The sequence below is a fragment of the Fistularia commersonii genome, chromosome 13 (assembly GCF_037954325.1).
Source record: "Fistularia commersonii isolate RoL2024-O1a breed Wild chromosome 13, RoL_Fcom_v1.0, whole genome shotgun sequence".
Taxonomy (NCBI): domain Eukaryota; kingdom Metazoa; phylum Chordata; class Actinopteri; order Syngnathiformes; family Fistulariidae; genus Fistularia; species Fistularia commersonii.
Window position 1 is genome coordinate 2,551,225 of NC_141296.1, and position 16,253 is coordinate 2,567,477.

The following is a 16,253-nucleotide window of genomic DNA, read 5'->3' on the forward strand; positions in this document are numbered from 1 at the left end:
AGCTCATTCCTGCCAGCTGCTGTTTGACTATTCATTCATTCATTCATTCATTCATCTACTCAAGTGTCCATTCAGTCAGACACCATATGTCAGGGGTGTCAAACTCATTTTCTCCAAGGGCCATGCATTGTTACTATTATTATTATTGTTTTTTTAATTTTAATTAGCATTATAATTATTGTTGCATTATTATTTTAGCATTTTTAGAATTATTATTACAATAATTATTAATTATCATTGTTATCATTATTAGCATAATTGTAATTAGCATTGTTAGCATTATTTTTAAATGTCATTATTATGAGCATTATTTTTAATTGTCATTATTATTATAATAATTAATGTCGGTGTTGTTTGTGGAGGTTCTCAGTCATACAAGCCATGGTGAATTCTTGTCGAAATCTTCTTGTCTTGGCAGCTGATGAAGCCTCTGGGATGAAAGCTGAAATGTATTCAAGTGAAGAAATTCAAGTCCAGTTGCCAAGACAAGAAGATCTTGACGTGAATTTATTGTTGTTGTTATTTTTTGTCATTCTTGTTATATTTTTAATAGACCGCAAAGGTGACCTTGTAGGCCTGAAGGGGCCTCCTGGTACGAGCCATTAATACAAATCGATTAATAACATATCCAGTAAAAAATCTCTCTTTTCATTATTACTCATATTTTTTTCTACCCTAATTTCCAGGTCATTTTTCCTTTTAAATGATTTCTCATCCAACTCGAGTGATGCACTATACAACTGGTGAAATAAAGTGATGGCGTTATCACAAATCTTGGTCTTTATTCATGGATTGCTTTCACACCCTGCGGTTTCAAAGTGCTTTACACTAGATAGCATTCAATTATTCAAACACACACACACTGAAAATACGGTTTACATTTCATTGCCCTGTTTACATTTCTCTGAACTTTACATCTGGCTGAAATAGCAGCCTTATTATTTATTGATTGTTACCAATTTGGCTTCACTGTGGACAGCATAATAAGAACGTTTGTGGTGTGTGTTTGTGCAGGGAAACATATTTCCAACATAAACTCTGTGAATCTTAAATCTTGAATCTTAAATCTGCACCAAATAATAAGTAGCAACTCGGAGTTCGATGCCTTTCCCAAGGACACTTCACTATGTGGGGGAATCGGTTCTGCAAGCCCTTGACGCAAAAAATAAGTGTTGATGACGTTGTTGCTTCAACCAATCAGATTTTGAGTTGGCACCATCAAAGCCTTCTAGCAGGCGTCAGCAACGTCAGCGTATTCACACCCTCTGATTGGATAATCAGAGAGTGGACAAGTGTTACTTACTAGCAAGCTGCGAACAGAAATATAGTTTTTTTTGTTTAATATCGTTTTTTTTCAACCCACAATGGTTGCAGGAGGAAAAGAAACGGATTTAGTTACTAATATATTGTTAAAGCGATTTTCTTTTGAAGAAAAGCTGGACATAGTAAAGAAAGGTCGGGCAACTGCTAAGCTAACGAACCTGTCACAACCAGGAAAAGAATTTGTCCCACATTTTCAAGCCACAAACTACGACCGGTGCCCCCTGGCTCACAGGCTGTACGACAGAATAATCCATCTCTATTTGAGGAAAGAAAGGAGGATGGATTTTGTGTACAAATGATCAGAATTTTGGTGAGTAAAATGCTGCCATTTTCCTAAATAATACTGTAAGTTTATAAGGTTATTATTTGTGCTTTTTATGTGTCGCAGCTGTTTGATGTAAAGGCATTTATTGTGGCTACTATCCGTTTTTCTGCAGGTACTGCTGATGCAATGATGCCAGTGATGGGTAGAATCCGTCTCTCGTCGTTTTAAAACCGATACAACTTTGCATTATTCGCTTACTGTTTCGCACTTTTAAGAAACCTCTTGTTTAGGCTCATCTTTGCGACTGGACAAAATACAAGTCCAGTTTTATGTCAATGAATGAATGGGTTTCACTAACTCACATGTTGCAGGTTAAATCCGAAAGTTTTATTGACTGATAGATTTAAGATTCGAGATTTTTATTGTTGTATACATTGTAACAATTTACAGGACTGTCTCAGAAAATTATAATATTGTGAAAAAGTATTTCTTTATCTTCTGTAATGCAATTAGAAAAATAAAAAATACTTTTTCATGATATTCTAATATTTTGAGATAGGATTTTTGAGTTTTCTTATGATGTAAGCCATAATCAGCAATATTAAAATAATAAAAGGCTTGCAATATTTCAGTTGATTTGTAAAAAATCCAGAATGTAGGACATTTTTGTTTTTGTAATTGCATTACAGAAGATCAAGAACTTTATCACAATATTCTAATTTTCTGAGACAATCCTGTAGTGATACAGACATTGCAAAGAAATCCTTACTTTGTACTCTCCCTTCATGCCAGACAAATAGCAATAGAGATGATAATTGACAGTAACACTAGACGGCTTACAGACAAAAAGAAAATAATCAGTAAGGGCAGTAAGTGAATAATTGCACAGTCATGATTTAAGAAAGTAATAGATGATAACTGGTGATAAACTTTATTGATCCCCATAGGCAAAATTCTTTTGTCACAATAGCGTAACAGTTATAATGTCAAAAAACAAAAAAGTAAAATAATTATAAAAAGAGAGAATAATAAATATAAGTATAAATAGAGACACAACTAAGAAAAAGAAACTTTTAGGAATCAAGAGGAATAAAGTGGCTCTTGTGCTGTGCTTGCAGTCAATGGGGTTTGTAGAACGAGGTAGATATGATAAGACAAACTTTATTGATCCCCATAGGGGAAATTCCTTTGTCACAGCAATGAAACAATTATGATGCCAAAAAAGGGAAAATAAATATGGATATAAATATGAATATAAATAGGAATAGAGAGGCAGAAGACAGAAGATAGCAAGACAAAAATGTTTGCAAGTCTCCTTGTTCTTGCTTTTAGACTCCTTGTAGAGTCTATCTGATGGCAGAAACAAAAACAAGGATATCCATAAACGTGTCAGATAGAGTTAAAGTTGTACATCTTTCTTTCCAATCTGCTTATCAGTATAGAGTTAAATAAAAAGTTTGATGAAATCTAAACCTGTTCATACCGAACATCCCATCTTTAAAAGGATATGATGGGACTGGATGATGAGACGGGAGCCTTTTTCCCTCTTCATGCGAACTATGACTCAATCTCAGTGAACGCAATTAAATTTGACATTATAATTTCTCAGAAGCAAGTCTGATATTCTTCATCAGACAATGAAGAATAATACAGTTATGTAGCCCCACTCCATAGACTTGCACACAGACTAAAACCCTATTTTCAGCCGATTGATATCTGAAAAGTCATGATTTATCAGTCCAGATTTTTCCAGGACCCAGGACCCTCACAGGAGGTGAAGGTCTTGGGTTATCCAGATGATGGTATTCATTGTATAATCTTATCTAACTGCACTTGCTTAGTTTTTCCCACTCAACTAAAGGAGCTTCTCGGATGAAAGGGCAAATTTTCTCAAGAAATTAAACAGTTTCAGCTGCTACGGCAAGATGTGAAATGATTTTCAAGTTCTGTCAGAATTTGGATTTACTGGATGAGGAAAAAAGTTATGGTAAAGGGCACTGTTGAAAGTTTGTCTAGTGTAAAGACAACCCCCTTTTCTTCAGTGTCGTAGTGACGTGAATGCAGGGCGACCTATTTCTCCTGCAAATGAAGTGCTTGCAAGAAATGACACGTCGCACATCAGTTGTAAACTGCCATGCCAGCACTCTGGCCATGAACATTTTTCAGAGGAATAAATAAAGGTTTTTTTTTTTTTTTTTTTTTTAATCTTAATGTATCCTGTGTTAAAAGCCTCAATGTGGGAAAAAAAAAAAAAGCTCAACGCAATAAAAATACAAAGTGCTTTATTTGGTATAAACTGACTTTGGTATCATTCAAGAGAAACATAAACCTTTTTAATCTTGTGTTTTTTTGTGTGCAATCCCTTCAGACAAAATTCAATTGATCAAGCAAGTATGAGAATGTTTAATATTACATAACATATCAGTTAGCAGCTTTAATGATCATAAACAAATATGTTCAGACTCGGTTTCAGTCACGATTTAAGTTTTGATAAAAGTCTTAAAGGAGAGAAAAGGGAAGCCTTGCATGGGAAAATTACTTACAGTTATTTAAATAAATAAAAAATGATAAAGTAAAATAAAAAAAAAAAAACATTTGAAAATGAATGAAAAAATTATTTTTCTTTCAGTCATATCGCTCACATTTGAATAAACATAGGAAAATGTATTTATACGGCCTCTTGGACGAATGCAAACACATAACTTAACTTCAATGTGACTTTATTTTTTACACTCTCTGAAACGAATAGAATAGAAAAGTCATTATGCGTCCAAAACTAATAAAATAGAATAAAATATACATTTTTTTTACGATATCGACCTCTGACCCGCATGGCTCGGAAGTGATTCTGCGCAGGCGCACAAACGTCAAAACAACAGCCACTTCCGGGTCATAGCCGGGTCGACCCGGATATTAACAGAAATGTTAAATAGAGTTCTGCACGAAGCGCCGCTGATGCGGAAAGTTCATCCCGTCTGAATTCTCTGTTCTATGTCCGAGGGGTGTCCGAGATTCCCCGTGTCCGTGGGAGTGAGATGCAAGCAGTTGAAAAGCTCATGAAGGTTTTCGTGACGAGACGCATCCCGCAGGAGGGGATGAAGATCCTGTCGTCATCTGGGCTGTAAGCAGCAGTTAACCTTCCCTGGAGGTTTCGCCTTGACAGCTGTTATAAACTCAACTTTTTTGCTCTCCTTGAAGACTCTTCCACACTTGTCCTTTTTCTTCTTCTTCTTCTCCTTTTAGCTTTTCCCTTCAGGGGTTGCCACAGCGAATCAACCATGTCCATCTAACCCTACTCTCTGTATCCTCCTCTCTCACACCAACTAGCTTGATGTCCTCTCTTACTTCTTCCATAAATCTTCTCTTTGGTCTTCGCCTTTCTTCTAATTCCAGTATCTGTCAACTAATATAAAAGGTGTTGAGGTTTCCAAAGAGAACCTTAACATCTCCATCTCTGTGACTTCCAGCTCTGCCCCCAGTCATTTGGTCCTTGTCACTGCCTGTAGAGAATCTCCCCCCTGTCTCCTCCATCTTTCCTTTCATTCTGGCTGATAGTCTCCTATCTCACTTTTCTCCTCTCATTCCAACCTGCTTGAACATATATCTTCATCTCTTTTCCACACTCCGTCGCTCTGGACTGTGGACCCTAACTACTTGAAATCCAACTTCTTGATCACCACTCCCCGTACCCTCACCGTTCTTCCTGAGTTCCTCTCATTCGCACACACATATTCTCTCCAGTTGTCCTTTTTAATGTTATTAAGTGTTACACCTGTCTTTTATTGAAACTGAAAGGGAATTTGAATGCCTTTCCACATCTGCTTGTCTCCACAGCTTTTCTGCGTGCTTGTGAATCGTGCCTTTTTTTTTTATTAATATGTTGTTTTAATAAAATATCTGTGTTCCTGTGAAACAGGTGTGATGTGAGTTTGTGGGATTCGGACGAACCCGTGACGCGAGAAGAGCTCCTGAAAGGGGTCCGAGGCGCCCACGGTCTCCTGTGTCTGCTCAGCGATAAGATAGATGCTGAGGTGCTGGATGCTGCAGGTACTGATACTTCCATGATGCCGCTGTTGTGTAGAAGTGATCTGTCGGTCATTGTGATTGTCTTTTACATTCAGGTATAATTAATATTCTTCAGTCGTAATTCAAGGAACGTCCTTGTTCAGAATAGAGAATTCATTTAACCAAGTTCTTCTCAATTATATTCTGTTACGCCGCCCCTGGGAAGGAGAAAACATTTCGCACCCTCCAGCTCTCCACTGCAATTATAAATAGTATTGTTAATCTATAGAATTGTTGTATGTACACCTCTGCATAACATTGTATTCTTATTAACACTCAAGAAAAGAAAAAAAGAAAGAGCTTAAGATCAACTTGCAACAAAGAATAACTTTATTAACAGTGTTTTTTAGTCTATTACAGAAAAGATTTAAATGTAATGTAAAAAAATTTAATATTTTTTTAAACTGTAAACATTTTTTGACCGACTGAACCGCTTGATACTGAAAAATGAAATAAAATAAAATCAATAAATAAAATAATATGAAATTCAAATTGATGAGCAACATTAATTCAGGAAATTTTTTTTAAAATACAAAACAAAAAAATAGAACGGTCTTTCTTCGTCTCCTACTGAAGCCACGATGAAACCAAATGGGACATACGCTTCGTCATATTTCCTCGTCTTAGCTTTCGAAGACCTACACCCTACAGCTGATACTCTGCGCACTCTCTGACAATGAGTGCGCCACTGCAACCTACTGTGGATGTGCAATTACACTTTATTCAGTCAACTGCTCAACCCACCCTGGTGCAGAACTGTAGCTCAATAACAGTGAATGCAGTTAAACATGATGTCATAATCTGATGCAAGTCTGATACAAATCATCAGATTTCCTCATAGTAGGGATATAAAATACAGAAAAAGAGGAAAAAAAATGAGTTACCTCAGAAACTTATGAATGTCAGAGTTGTAGTTTGATTTATTCTGTAAGCCGACTTTATGCAAACCAAAACTCTATTTTCAGCCAACTGATATTAGAAAAGTCGTGATTTATCAACCTTTATTAAAATCTTTCTGCGTACGTCCTTCTGATTTTCAGGGCCCAATCTAAAGGTTATCAGCACCCTCTCCGTCGGATACGACCACTTGGCTCTTGATGAAATAAAAAAACGGTAGGTCGCATCAAATGTCATATCAACACCCCTCGCGGTTTTCTAATCTCTCGCATGATTTCTAATCTAGATAACTTTTCTTGACAGCGGCATACGAGTGGGATACACTCCAGATATCCTGTCCGATGCCACAGCAGAGCTGACTATGGCCCTGCTGCTGGCCACGGCTCGCAGGTTGCCTGAAGGATTGGAGGAAGTCAAAAAGTCAGTTGTGGCCGTTAACACACCTCAACAGTTGTATGTTATGATGATATTTTTACATTATGTTTTACCGTGACGTAATGGTCTCGATGTTGTCTTGTCAGTGGCGGATGGAGCTCCTGGAAACCCCTGTGGCTGTGCGGTTACGGACTTACTGACAGCACAGTGGGAATCATCGGATTGGGGCGCATCGGTAAGGCTTTTCTGTTTCGGTTATCAGAAGTCAGCATTTGTGAGCCACAGTATGGTTTCGTGCTCAGAAAGAGAAATACAGATGCAGTATTTGCTTTCAGAATGCGGTAGAAAAGTACAGAGAAGGTCAGGGGTCGATTGAGAAAAAGCCTACAACAGGGTGCCAAGAGATGAATTACGTTATATAAGAAAGTCTGGAGTGGCTGGTGCAGGACATGTATGCCAGCTGTGAGAGAAGTTCAAGGTTGACGTGGGACTCCATCAGGGATCAGCTCTGAGCCCCTTCTTCTTGTTTAAAGTGGTGATGGACAGGCTGACAGATGAGATGAGGTTAGACAGAAATCTCCATGTTTGCAGACGACATTGTGATTTGTAGTGAGAGTGGAACGATGAAGCTACAGGAAGTGGAGATAAAGAACGCGAGGGGTTTTGAGTACTTTGGGTCAACTGTCCAGAGTAATGGAGAGTGTGGGAAATGAGTTGAAGAAACACGTTCAAGCAGGTTGGAATGGGTGGAGAAAAGCATCAGAGGTAAACAGAAGAAAATCTGACAAAATGAAAGGACAGTGGAGAGACCAGCGATGCTGTATGGTTTGGAGACAGTGACATTGAAGAGAGGACAGGAAGCAGGGCTGGAGGTTGCAGAGATGAAGGTGTTGAGGTTCTCTTTGGGAGTGATTTGGAAGTATAGGATCGGGAACGAGTCCATCATGTTAGATGTTTTGGAGAGAAGGTCAGAGAAGCCAGACTGAGATGGTCTGGTCATGCACAGAGGAGGGATAGGGATTTTTGATTTCTTTTTAATTTTATTATACTTTATTAATCCCTTGTGGGAAATTCCTCTCTACATTTAGCCCATCATGGATGAACCATGAGCACTTGGCAGCCATCGAGCAGCACCAAGGGAGCGTTTAGGGGTTCAATGTCTTGCCCAACAACACTTCGACTGGCCTGGCCAGGGGTCGGCAACCTGAAAAACCCCAAAGAGCCATTTGGACCCGGTTTCCTCGGAAAAGGAAACACTGGGAGCCGCAATTACTTTTTGACGTCTAAAATAAAGGTACCACTGTATATATTGCTTTTTATTACCTTTACACTTTGTATAAACAAGTGTGAAGTGTGTTGCTTCTGATATTCACAAATTATTACGGAGAAAATTAAATTTTATTTATGTAATGAACTCATTTTTTTGAGCTTTGGGCTTTCAGAGCGTGTAGCGGAGCCTTGACCTGAATTTTAAAAATAAATCGGGAAAAAAAATCACTGAGTCAGTAAACAATGAAAAATAAATATTTGCAAAATATCTTCATAAATATTTATTTTACCTGGTTTATGGCACTTCTGCTCCCGAACTTCTGCGCACAGCATCTGCAAATCGAGACTTTACCGGCCGGCGGGCTTCCGCCAGTGTGACGTTATTTTGAGTGGCGAAAAATAATAAATATAATTTTATTTAACATTTCAAGATCACAATAATCTTCCAACTTAGAACTAAGTTAAAAAAGGAATTAACACAAATGAAATACAAATATTTATAATTTATTTTCCCAAGCCACTCGGAGCCGCGGGTTGCCGACCCCTGGTATAGGAGGAGCCGAGAATCGTGAGAGAAGTGTAAGAGGGCATGAAGGCAGTTGGTGTGAGAGAGGAGGATCCAGAGAATGGCGTTAGATGGAGGAGGTTGATTCGCTGTGGCGACCCCTGAAGGGAAAAGCCGAAAGGACAGGAAGAAGAAGGCTTTTTCTGTTTGCCTGATCCGCTGTTGCACCGCAGCATCAGCGTCTTAAGCGATTTCCTCTATCGGTCCTGCGGCTGTGCAGGTTACGGTCTTTATGGCAGCTCAGTGGGAATCATTGTGTTTGCTTTATTTGCCGTCGCGCCGCAGCATTAGCATCTCACGAGATTTCCTGTTTCGCCTCTGTGGATTCGCAGTGGCAATTTTCTGCTATAAAGATTGTTTCGCTCAAACCCCACGCTGTTTTGCTCTCAGGTATGGCCATCGCTCGCAGAATTGTGCCTTTTGGAGTGAAGCGGTTGCTGTACTCGGGGAGAACGGAGAAGCCATATGCCGCCGAGGTGAATGCACAGTTTGGTAAGAGAAATGAACGAAACCACCATTGTTAATCAAACAGTGTAAATACAAAGTACAAGAGTCAAATAAGTTGTTTTGGTCGTTTACGGATAAAAGTTCTCCTTTTCCTTCTCCGTGTCTTGCAGTTTCCCGAGACACGCTCGTGTCCGAGAGCGACTTTGTTATTTTGTCCTGTTCTCTGACACCAGAGACCCAGGGTCTGTGTGACAAGGAGTTTTTCCGGAGGATGAAAAAAACTGGAATTTTAGTCAACTCAAGCAGGTAGACGTCCTGTCTCCAAAGCAGAAGGAGATGTTACAATGCCCGTTGCACCAACAGCAGCGGACTGGAAACGGACAAATACATCGAGATCGCGTTGTTCATTATTTGGCACATTTTTTTTTTCTTCCAAACTTTCCCTCTTTGATTCACATTTACTGGTAAACCCAACCTGAAATTTGAGTTTAAAAATATAAAATTCTTTCAATTCTCCACAATATTAGCAAATACATTTTAAGTGCTAGCTGGGATAGGCAACGTAATGATATATACAAAATATCACGTTTTGTTTTTCAAATTCTGAAATGGATAATCTTGCGTAATCTTACTTTTTAAAATTAAGACGTGTATTTTGTAACGATGCTTGAGCCAGTTCAATTTGGATTATCAATTTATCAATACGCAAAATGATCGGACGAAATATGTTTAATTTGGTCTCACAAATAACAGCTACTTGACATCCGGAAAGTCCTCTCTGAAAAATAAGCTGGTGGAATTCTGCAATAAAAAAAATAACTGTGTGTGTCCATGTTTATATATATATATATATATACTGCTCAAAAAAATAAAGGGAACACTTAAAAAACACATCCTAGATCTAAATGAATGAAATATTCTTATGAAATACTTTGCTCTTTACACAGTTGAATGTGCTGACAACAAAATCACACAAAAATGATCAATGGAAATCAATTGTATCAACCCATGGAGGTCTGGATTAGGAATCACACTTAAAATTAAAGTGTAAAACCAAACTCCAGGCTGATCCAGCTTTGATGTAATGTCCTTAAAACAAGTCAAAATGAATCTGTGTTGCTTCCTGAGTGGACACTATGATTTCACACAAGTGGGATTGACTTGGAGTTACATTGTGTTGTTCAAGTGTTCCCTTTATTTTTTTGAGCAGTATATATATGTCCTATTAATACAAGAGGATGAAACTGCGTTTTGTGTTTTTTAGGGGTGCTGTGGTGAACCAGGAGGATCTGTATGAAGCTCTGACCAGTGGAGAGATTGCTGCTGCTGGCCTGGATGTCACAACACCTGAGCCCCTTCCCACAGACCACCCCCTGCTTACACTCAAGAACTGCGGTGAGCGAAATGAATTTGCCAGCATTTTAAGATTTAGAGCGCCTTTTTTAGTCACTACTCCTGTTTTCTTTCACCTTGCAGTTGTGTTGCCGCACATCGGCAGCGCCACCTACTCCACAAGAGGCTGCATGGCTGCCCTCACCGCCCAAAACATGCTGGGCGGTTTGCGGGACGCAGACATGCCGGCCGAACTTAAATTCTAGACCTTGAAATGAATCCGCCGTGCTTTTTAACAGAAACAAGTCAAATTCCCCGTCTGGGATTTACACGCATTCATCAGCATCAAAACTATGAACACTTCTGTATTAATATTGTTTAGAAGTCTGTCAAGGTTCTGGGTCGTCAAGATTATGGCAGTCGTGGTGAAATCTTATCCCAGCAACTGGATTCGCTCTGTTTTTTTTTTTTTTTTCCACTCAACTGAAGGAGCTTCTCGGGTGAGAAAACAGTTATGATTAACTTAAAGTATTGTTTAGAATTAATCCGTTGTAAAGACGCCCTTTTCCTCTTTGCTATTTTTCATGATGTGGATGAAACGACACTCCGTGCTTTGCGCGTCTAACCGTTACGTCAGCACCGCTGTCGTGATATTGTTTGCAGAAGATTAAAAATCTATTTGTTTTAAATTTGAATGCGTGGTGCGTTTGAAGCCGCTATGCAAAAACAAAACCTCAAAGCAATAAAAAATATAAAATGCTTTATTTGGCATCCACTCACTTTGATATCATTCTAAGCAAACATAAAACCTTTTTCTCTTTTTCAAGTTTTTTTTATGCTCCCCCTTCAGACCCAAGTCAATAAATTAAAACCCTTAGCAAGGATGTGATTTATACTATAAATAATTAAATTAAATATCAGCTTTCAACAAAAACAGAACAGACTGGTTTCAGTCATGATTTAGATTTTTAAAAAGTTAAAAAAAAAAAAAAAAAATTCCGTCAGCAGAGCAAACTCCCATCGAGTCAGTGCAGGGCTTCCTGAAATAAATGTTCCTCTCGCCAGTTTAGACAGGTAGCGTTCTTTGAGTGCTTGTAAAGATGGGAGGACTGGCTGAAGCGTTTTCCGCACTTCGGACAAGGATAAGGCTTCTCCCCCGTGTGGACGCGGATGTGTTTCTTACAGTCGGTGAGGTTCATGAACGTCTTACAGCAAATTTTGCAAGCGTACTTCTTCTCCCCTTGCACAAGCAGGACATGGTCTTCAGCAGCCGCTTTCTTGCACTTTGACAAGACGTCCTCCGAAGCTCTGGTCAGAGGCTGGGGATCCGCGTACTCCCCCGCCGACCCGGAGGAGGACGGAGGTTCCGCCTCGCCTCCTGGCGACACTTTGGGGGCGATGCGACGAAAGGCCGTGCCGCTCGATCCGCCCGTTCCCCTGCTTTTGCTGGCCTTGCAAGGCTGCAGGAGGGAAGCTTCCAGACTCAGTCCTGGATTGACGTTGCTGAAGATCCCCGCTAGGGAGCTCTGGGCCGGCTGGAGGATGAACGCGTCGCTGAAATTAGGGCTCTGTGTCGGAAGAAGCTGTTGCAAAGGGACCGAAGTCACCGGGAAGGCGAGGGAGGAGGTCGGATCGGAGGCTTGAGAAGAAGAAGAAGAGTTTTGACACATTTGGTTTTCATCTCCAGGAGCTGCAGGAGCTTCACTGGCGGCGGCAGCAGCTGCAGCAGTGAGGCTGGAAAGACTGTCGTCTTCTTCCTCCAGAGCTCCCATTTCAGTCTCACCACCGGGATTGAGGAAGCAGGAAAAGGCTAGTTCTGACAGGCCGTCCAGGCCGTCGCCATCTACGGATCCCTCACCCGCGTCTCCGACCTCTCTCTCAGAAAGATCCGAGCACAGCTGCGATTGCAAATCCCCCCCTTTTGGACCGGCCGATGCACTTTGCTCAACACTCGCTGGCTTCTCCGTCGGACGCGTGGACTCTTTGGGCGATTCCGTCGCATCGCTGGCTAAAGTGGTCACGTCTTGAAAACAGGAGCTCAAATTTTCCTTTTTGACCTCAATCATCACCATCTGCGTGTCGTCTCCCTCATCTCCCACCTTCACTTTCACGACGGCGTCCCCGTCGGGATCGCCGCCCGTCTCCCACGCGGCTCCGGCGCCGCCGTCCGACTGGCTCGGCAGCTGGAACTCCTCCGCCTCGCCCTTGGTCGCTTCGTATTTCTCCTCCGTCTCCTTCTTGCCTTGGTTCTCCCAAAGCTCGTCCGCAGACGTCAGGCGTTCTGAGGCCAGCAGCTCCTCACCTCTCCCCTCCGGGTTGCCGGTGCTTCCGCACGCGGCGAGCATTTGACCGGATCTCTTCCTGCCGCCGCACGGGTCCTCGTTTGACTTCCTCTTGTGGCTTAAAGACGTCGCCGGGATCTGCTCGCCACGGGCTCGCCAGGTGACCTCCTCGTCATCCGTCCCGCCCGACTGACTCACCTCCACTCCCTCGTCGCACAGCTCCCGCTCCGCCCCAGATATGATGGCCGGCGGCCGCTGTTGCTGCAGCATCCTCCAGCCTTTAGGTGGCAAGGCTGGGAAGTTTTTCCTGGACAGGTGGAGCTTGCAGGCTTTGACCACAGCGTTGAGGTGCAGGTGCGAGGCCGCCAACAGCACGTCCATCACATTGGAGGCACCCAATGACAGGGTAGATGTGTAAATCATGTCAAGCAGGGTGGCGAAGGCCTCCGGGGTCACTACCTCGGGGTCAAGCGCCATCACGCTGGGACCCCATGCCGTTCCTTTATCGAGCCCCCCAACTTCATCGCCGCCGTCGCTGGAGCTCAGCAGAGCCCTGAAGTGAGAGCTGCACGCCGAGAGGATGGAGCGGTGAGCCTGGAATTTTTGCCCTCCAACCACCACCACGCAATCACACAGCTGTGCGTGGAGGCGCTGGAGGTTAAGCTGCTGGAAAATATGCTGGAAATGACCCGGAAAGTCCATAGCTGGTCGGTCGCTATCAGATTATATATTGAGATTAATGTTTGTGATCCCCTGGATGGAAAATGCTGGTGGGAATATAAAATCACATAAAAGGGAATAAGTTTTGAGCAAATAAATATGTGTGAATCTAAAGGAATTCTCTCGTAAAAAGCGATGTAGAAGTCTCACATCAGATGCGCTCCTTCATTGTTTGCAGATGCTCTGGAGGACCGGCGGGCCTGAACCTGCAGGGACAATGGAGACGCGTCTGCCTCTCAAGCATCCGCATCCACGGGCTGTCCGATCACCGCGGGGCTACAGCTTCCTCAGCGCCGAAAAGTGGCATCCGTATGCGGGATTCGTGGCACCTCCGCTATCATTGCTCTTTCAGATCGGTAACTCCGCCGCCCGCAACGTCGACGCCTCGGTCCGTTGTCAGCACATCCCGCTCCCGGCGCAACAGCGCCCCCTAGTGGTGGAGGGATGCAAGTGCAAGTCCTCACTTCGATGTGACCAGGGGGCGAAATGACAATCTTATTTTCAGCGCTTTTGGCTTCACTCAGATGATAGTTCATGGAAATTTCTATTAACATAAGTGGTATATTTACAGCAGTACTTCTTATTAATGAGTTTTTTTTTAGTTTTAGCTGCATTGAGGTTTCCCCTCTGGATTTCTACAATGGTGTTTTCAAATTACCGTCCGTCTGGGTGAAAGTATTTAACGTAGTTAAATAAAACTGAAAATATATTTTGAGATTATCCTAAAACAATCTTATCTGGACATTAAATGTTTGTGAAACTGGATTCTATGGAAATTGTCAGTTGCTTTATCCCATGGATTCTGCATAAGACGTGCCTTTTCCGTACCTTTTAAACACTCTTGTTGATCTTCCCTAATACGACCTATTCATATTGGGGATCAACATAATCTTTTTTTTTTGTACACCATCAAAGTCCCTTGGCACAGGTCTTTGTAAAATACTTGGGTTTCTGACAATGCAATCAATACAAAATCACTCCGGATAATATTTGACATAGAGCAGCGCATCACGAAATCAGGATGAGTGAAAAAATAGGACTTTTGGACACATCTACAACAGAGTATAAAATATTTGAAGGTAATCTCACAATTTCAGTTTCCCTTACAAACTGAAACCCTTATTGTAGTGATGGTTTTATTCCATGGACAGTGATGTACCACTCTTACAGCTGTTGATCACACTGTCACATTTTTAACCCAACGTGATTTACAGATATTGTTGGACACAGTGAGCAACATTGCATAAAACAAAGATCACAACTTCCTTTACCAAGAATTAATTCTTTTTGAAATAATTGACTGAACTAAAATGAGAAATGGAGCAGAGCTGGACAGATCGCTGGTTTTCTTCGTAATGTGTCGTAAAGTTCCAGCCTGTCTCCCAGAGATGGTCCACATGATGAAGATGATGTTCTCTGATGCTGTAAACACAGTGCATGGTGGGGATACGGGGGGTTGGCTCCTCCTCTCATATACTGTCCAGCTTTTTCAAGACGTATGGAGCTGTAAATAAAATTTTTGATTCATTTTAAGGCCATGAATGGAAAACACACACCATTATCTGTATAGCTAGAACTGTTAGCATTGATTCAATGCACGAACATACATGTCCTTGGACGCAATGTTGGGTATGGAATATTCAAAAACCTTCATTTTTGGAGAGGATACGCTACGAAATGCAACTGCTTTCATACGAATAAAATCTCTAAGATAGAAAACGTGTACTGGATCCCGTGGTTGTTTATGTTTTAGCAAAATGGCAATGTCACCAGTCCACTCACTAGCTCGGAGGAGCGCCACATAAATAAGAAAGTTCCGTAGAGACGAGATGACATCTTGTCTCATCTTCTTTTTCATCTCTTCTGGGTCCATCTTTGGCCCGAGTCCTTCCAGCTTGAACATCGTCGCTGTCGGATTTAATTAAGTATTGTCTTCTGGCTGGTTTCAACGTTTTTGAAGCATGGACAGCTAGCTATCCTTACCGGAAGTACGTACAGTAGCCATCCTTACCGGAAGTACGTACAGGAAGTAGCTAGGAGAAACTACGGTGTCCACAGAGGGACAAACCGCACGGAGGCATCTGACAGGTTGATCCACGACAAACAAATGAGGAATTTATTATAAATAAGGCAATAACTGGAAGAGTAAACTAATAAATTAGTGGAAAAGGCTCACTTAGCAAATAAACCAAAAATGCCCGGGGTCAAAGAGACTAAAACGTTATTTCTGTGTACGGTAGAGACCCACATAGCAAAACGTGCGCGGAAGCTAGCCCGTTTAGTCAGTAGTAATTCATCTTATTGTTTGTTCCGCTTGTAGTTTTTTTGTAGTTTTTGAGGGACAAAACTACAACGGGGCGATTAAAGTAGGAATCAATTTGTCAGATGAATCCCTGCGCATATTACAAAGAAAGTGTATCTAGAAAAAAAATCATCATGTAGTTTGTTTAAGGTGTCGTTTTTGAGGGAGGGATCTACAACTAGGTGATTAAAATTACAATTAATTTTTCTAATCCATCCCTGTGCATAATACAAAGAATGCTTATCAATAAATAACTCATCTTTTAGTTTGTTCCACTTGTGGTTTTTCTGTTATTTTTGAGGGGGAAAACTACAATAAGACGATTAAAATCGGACGTAATTTTTCTAATCAATCCTTGCGTTTATTACAAGGAATATCATTCAATTTTATGCAGAAATAATTCATCTTGTA

General features: G+C 41.3%; 3 protein-coding genes across 3 annotated transcripts; 1 reads left to right on the forward strand and 2 right to left on the reverse strand.

The window, feature by feature from the left end:
- The first annotated feature begins 4,511 nt into the window (after positions 1 to 4,511).
- grhpra (glyoxylate reductase/hydroxypyruvate reductase a) lies at positions 4,512 to 11,227 on the forward strand. The gene is made up of 9 exons (XM_086158459.1): positions 4,512 to 4,709; positions 5,505 to 5,635; positions 6,694 to 6,766; positions 6,854 to 6,970; positions 7,072 to 7,160; positions 9,150 to 9,251; positions 9,377 to 9,512; positions 10,471 to 10,601; positions 10,683 to 11,227. The coding sequence occupies exons 1-9, from the start codon at positions 4,624 to 4,626 to the stop codon at positions 10,802 to 10,804; spliced, it is 987 nt and encodes a 328-aa protein (XP_086014585.1). The 5' UTR covers positions 4,512 to 4,623; the 3' UTR covers positions 10,805 to 11,227.
- Positions 11,228 to 11,281: 54 nt separating this feature from the next.
- On the reverse strand, positions 11,282 to 13,954 carry LOC147227545 (zinc finger and BTB domain-containing protein 5-like). The gene is made up of 2 exons (XM_086158457.1): positions 13,691 to 13,954; positions 11,282 to 13,587 (listed from the first exon to the last, which is right to left on the reverse strand). The coding sequence occupies exon 2, from the start codon at positions 13,520 to 13,522 to the stop codon at positions 11,564 to 11,566; it is 1,959 nt and encodes a 652-aa protein (XP_086014583.1). The 5' UTR covers positions 13,523 to 13,587; positions 13,691 to 13,954; the 3' UTR covers positions 11,282 to 11,563.
- Positions 13,955 to 14,851: 897 nt separating this feature from the next.
- tomm5 (translocase of outer mitochondrial membrane 5 homolog (yeast)) lies at positions 14,852 to 15,558 on the reverse strand. The gene is made up of 2 exons (XM_086158460.1): positions 15,323 to 15,558; positions 14,852 to 15,044 (listed from the first exon to the last, which is right to left on the reverse strand). Exons 1-2 carry the CDS (start codon positions 15,441 to 15,443, stop codon positions 15,010 to 15,012), a joined length of 156 nt encoding a protein of 51 aa, XP_086014586.1. The 5' UTR covers positions 15,444 to 15,558; the 3' UTR covers positions 14,852 to 15,009.
- Between the last annotated feature and the right edge of the window lie 695 nt (positions 15,559 to 16,253).

Bases quoted from the DNA above. Each gene is read 5' to 3' on its own strand.
- grhpra (XM_086158459.1), top strand. From the start codon at position 4,624: ATGCAAGCAGTTGAAAAGCTCATGAAGGTTTTCGTGACGAGACGCATC. The intron at 4,710-5,504 runs GTAAGCAGCAGT...CCTGTGAAACAG, and splicing joins ATCCTGTCGTCATCTGGGCT to GTGTGATGTGAGTTTGTGGG. The intron at 9,513-10,470 runs GTAGACGTCCTG...TGTGTTTTTTAG, and splicing joins ATTTTAGTCAACTCAAGCAG to GGGTGCTGTGGTGAACCAGG.
- LOC147227545 (XM_086158457.1), bottom strand. From the start codon at position 13,522: ATGGACTTTCCGGGTCATTTCCAGCATATTTTCCAGCAGCTTAACCTC.
- tomm5 (XM_086158460.1), bottom strand. From the start codon at position 15,443: ATGTTCAAGCTGGAAGGACTCGGGCCAAAGATGGACCCAGAAGAGATG. The intron at 15,045-15,322 runs GTGAGTGGACTG...TTTTATTTACAG, and splicing joins TGTGGCGCTCCTCCGAGCTA to CTCCATACGTCTTGAAAAAG.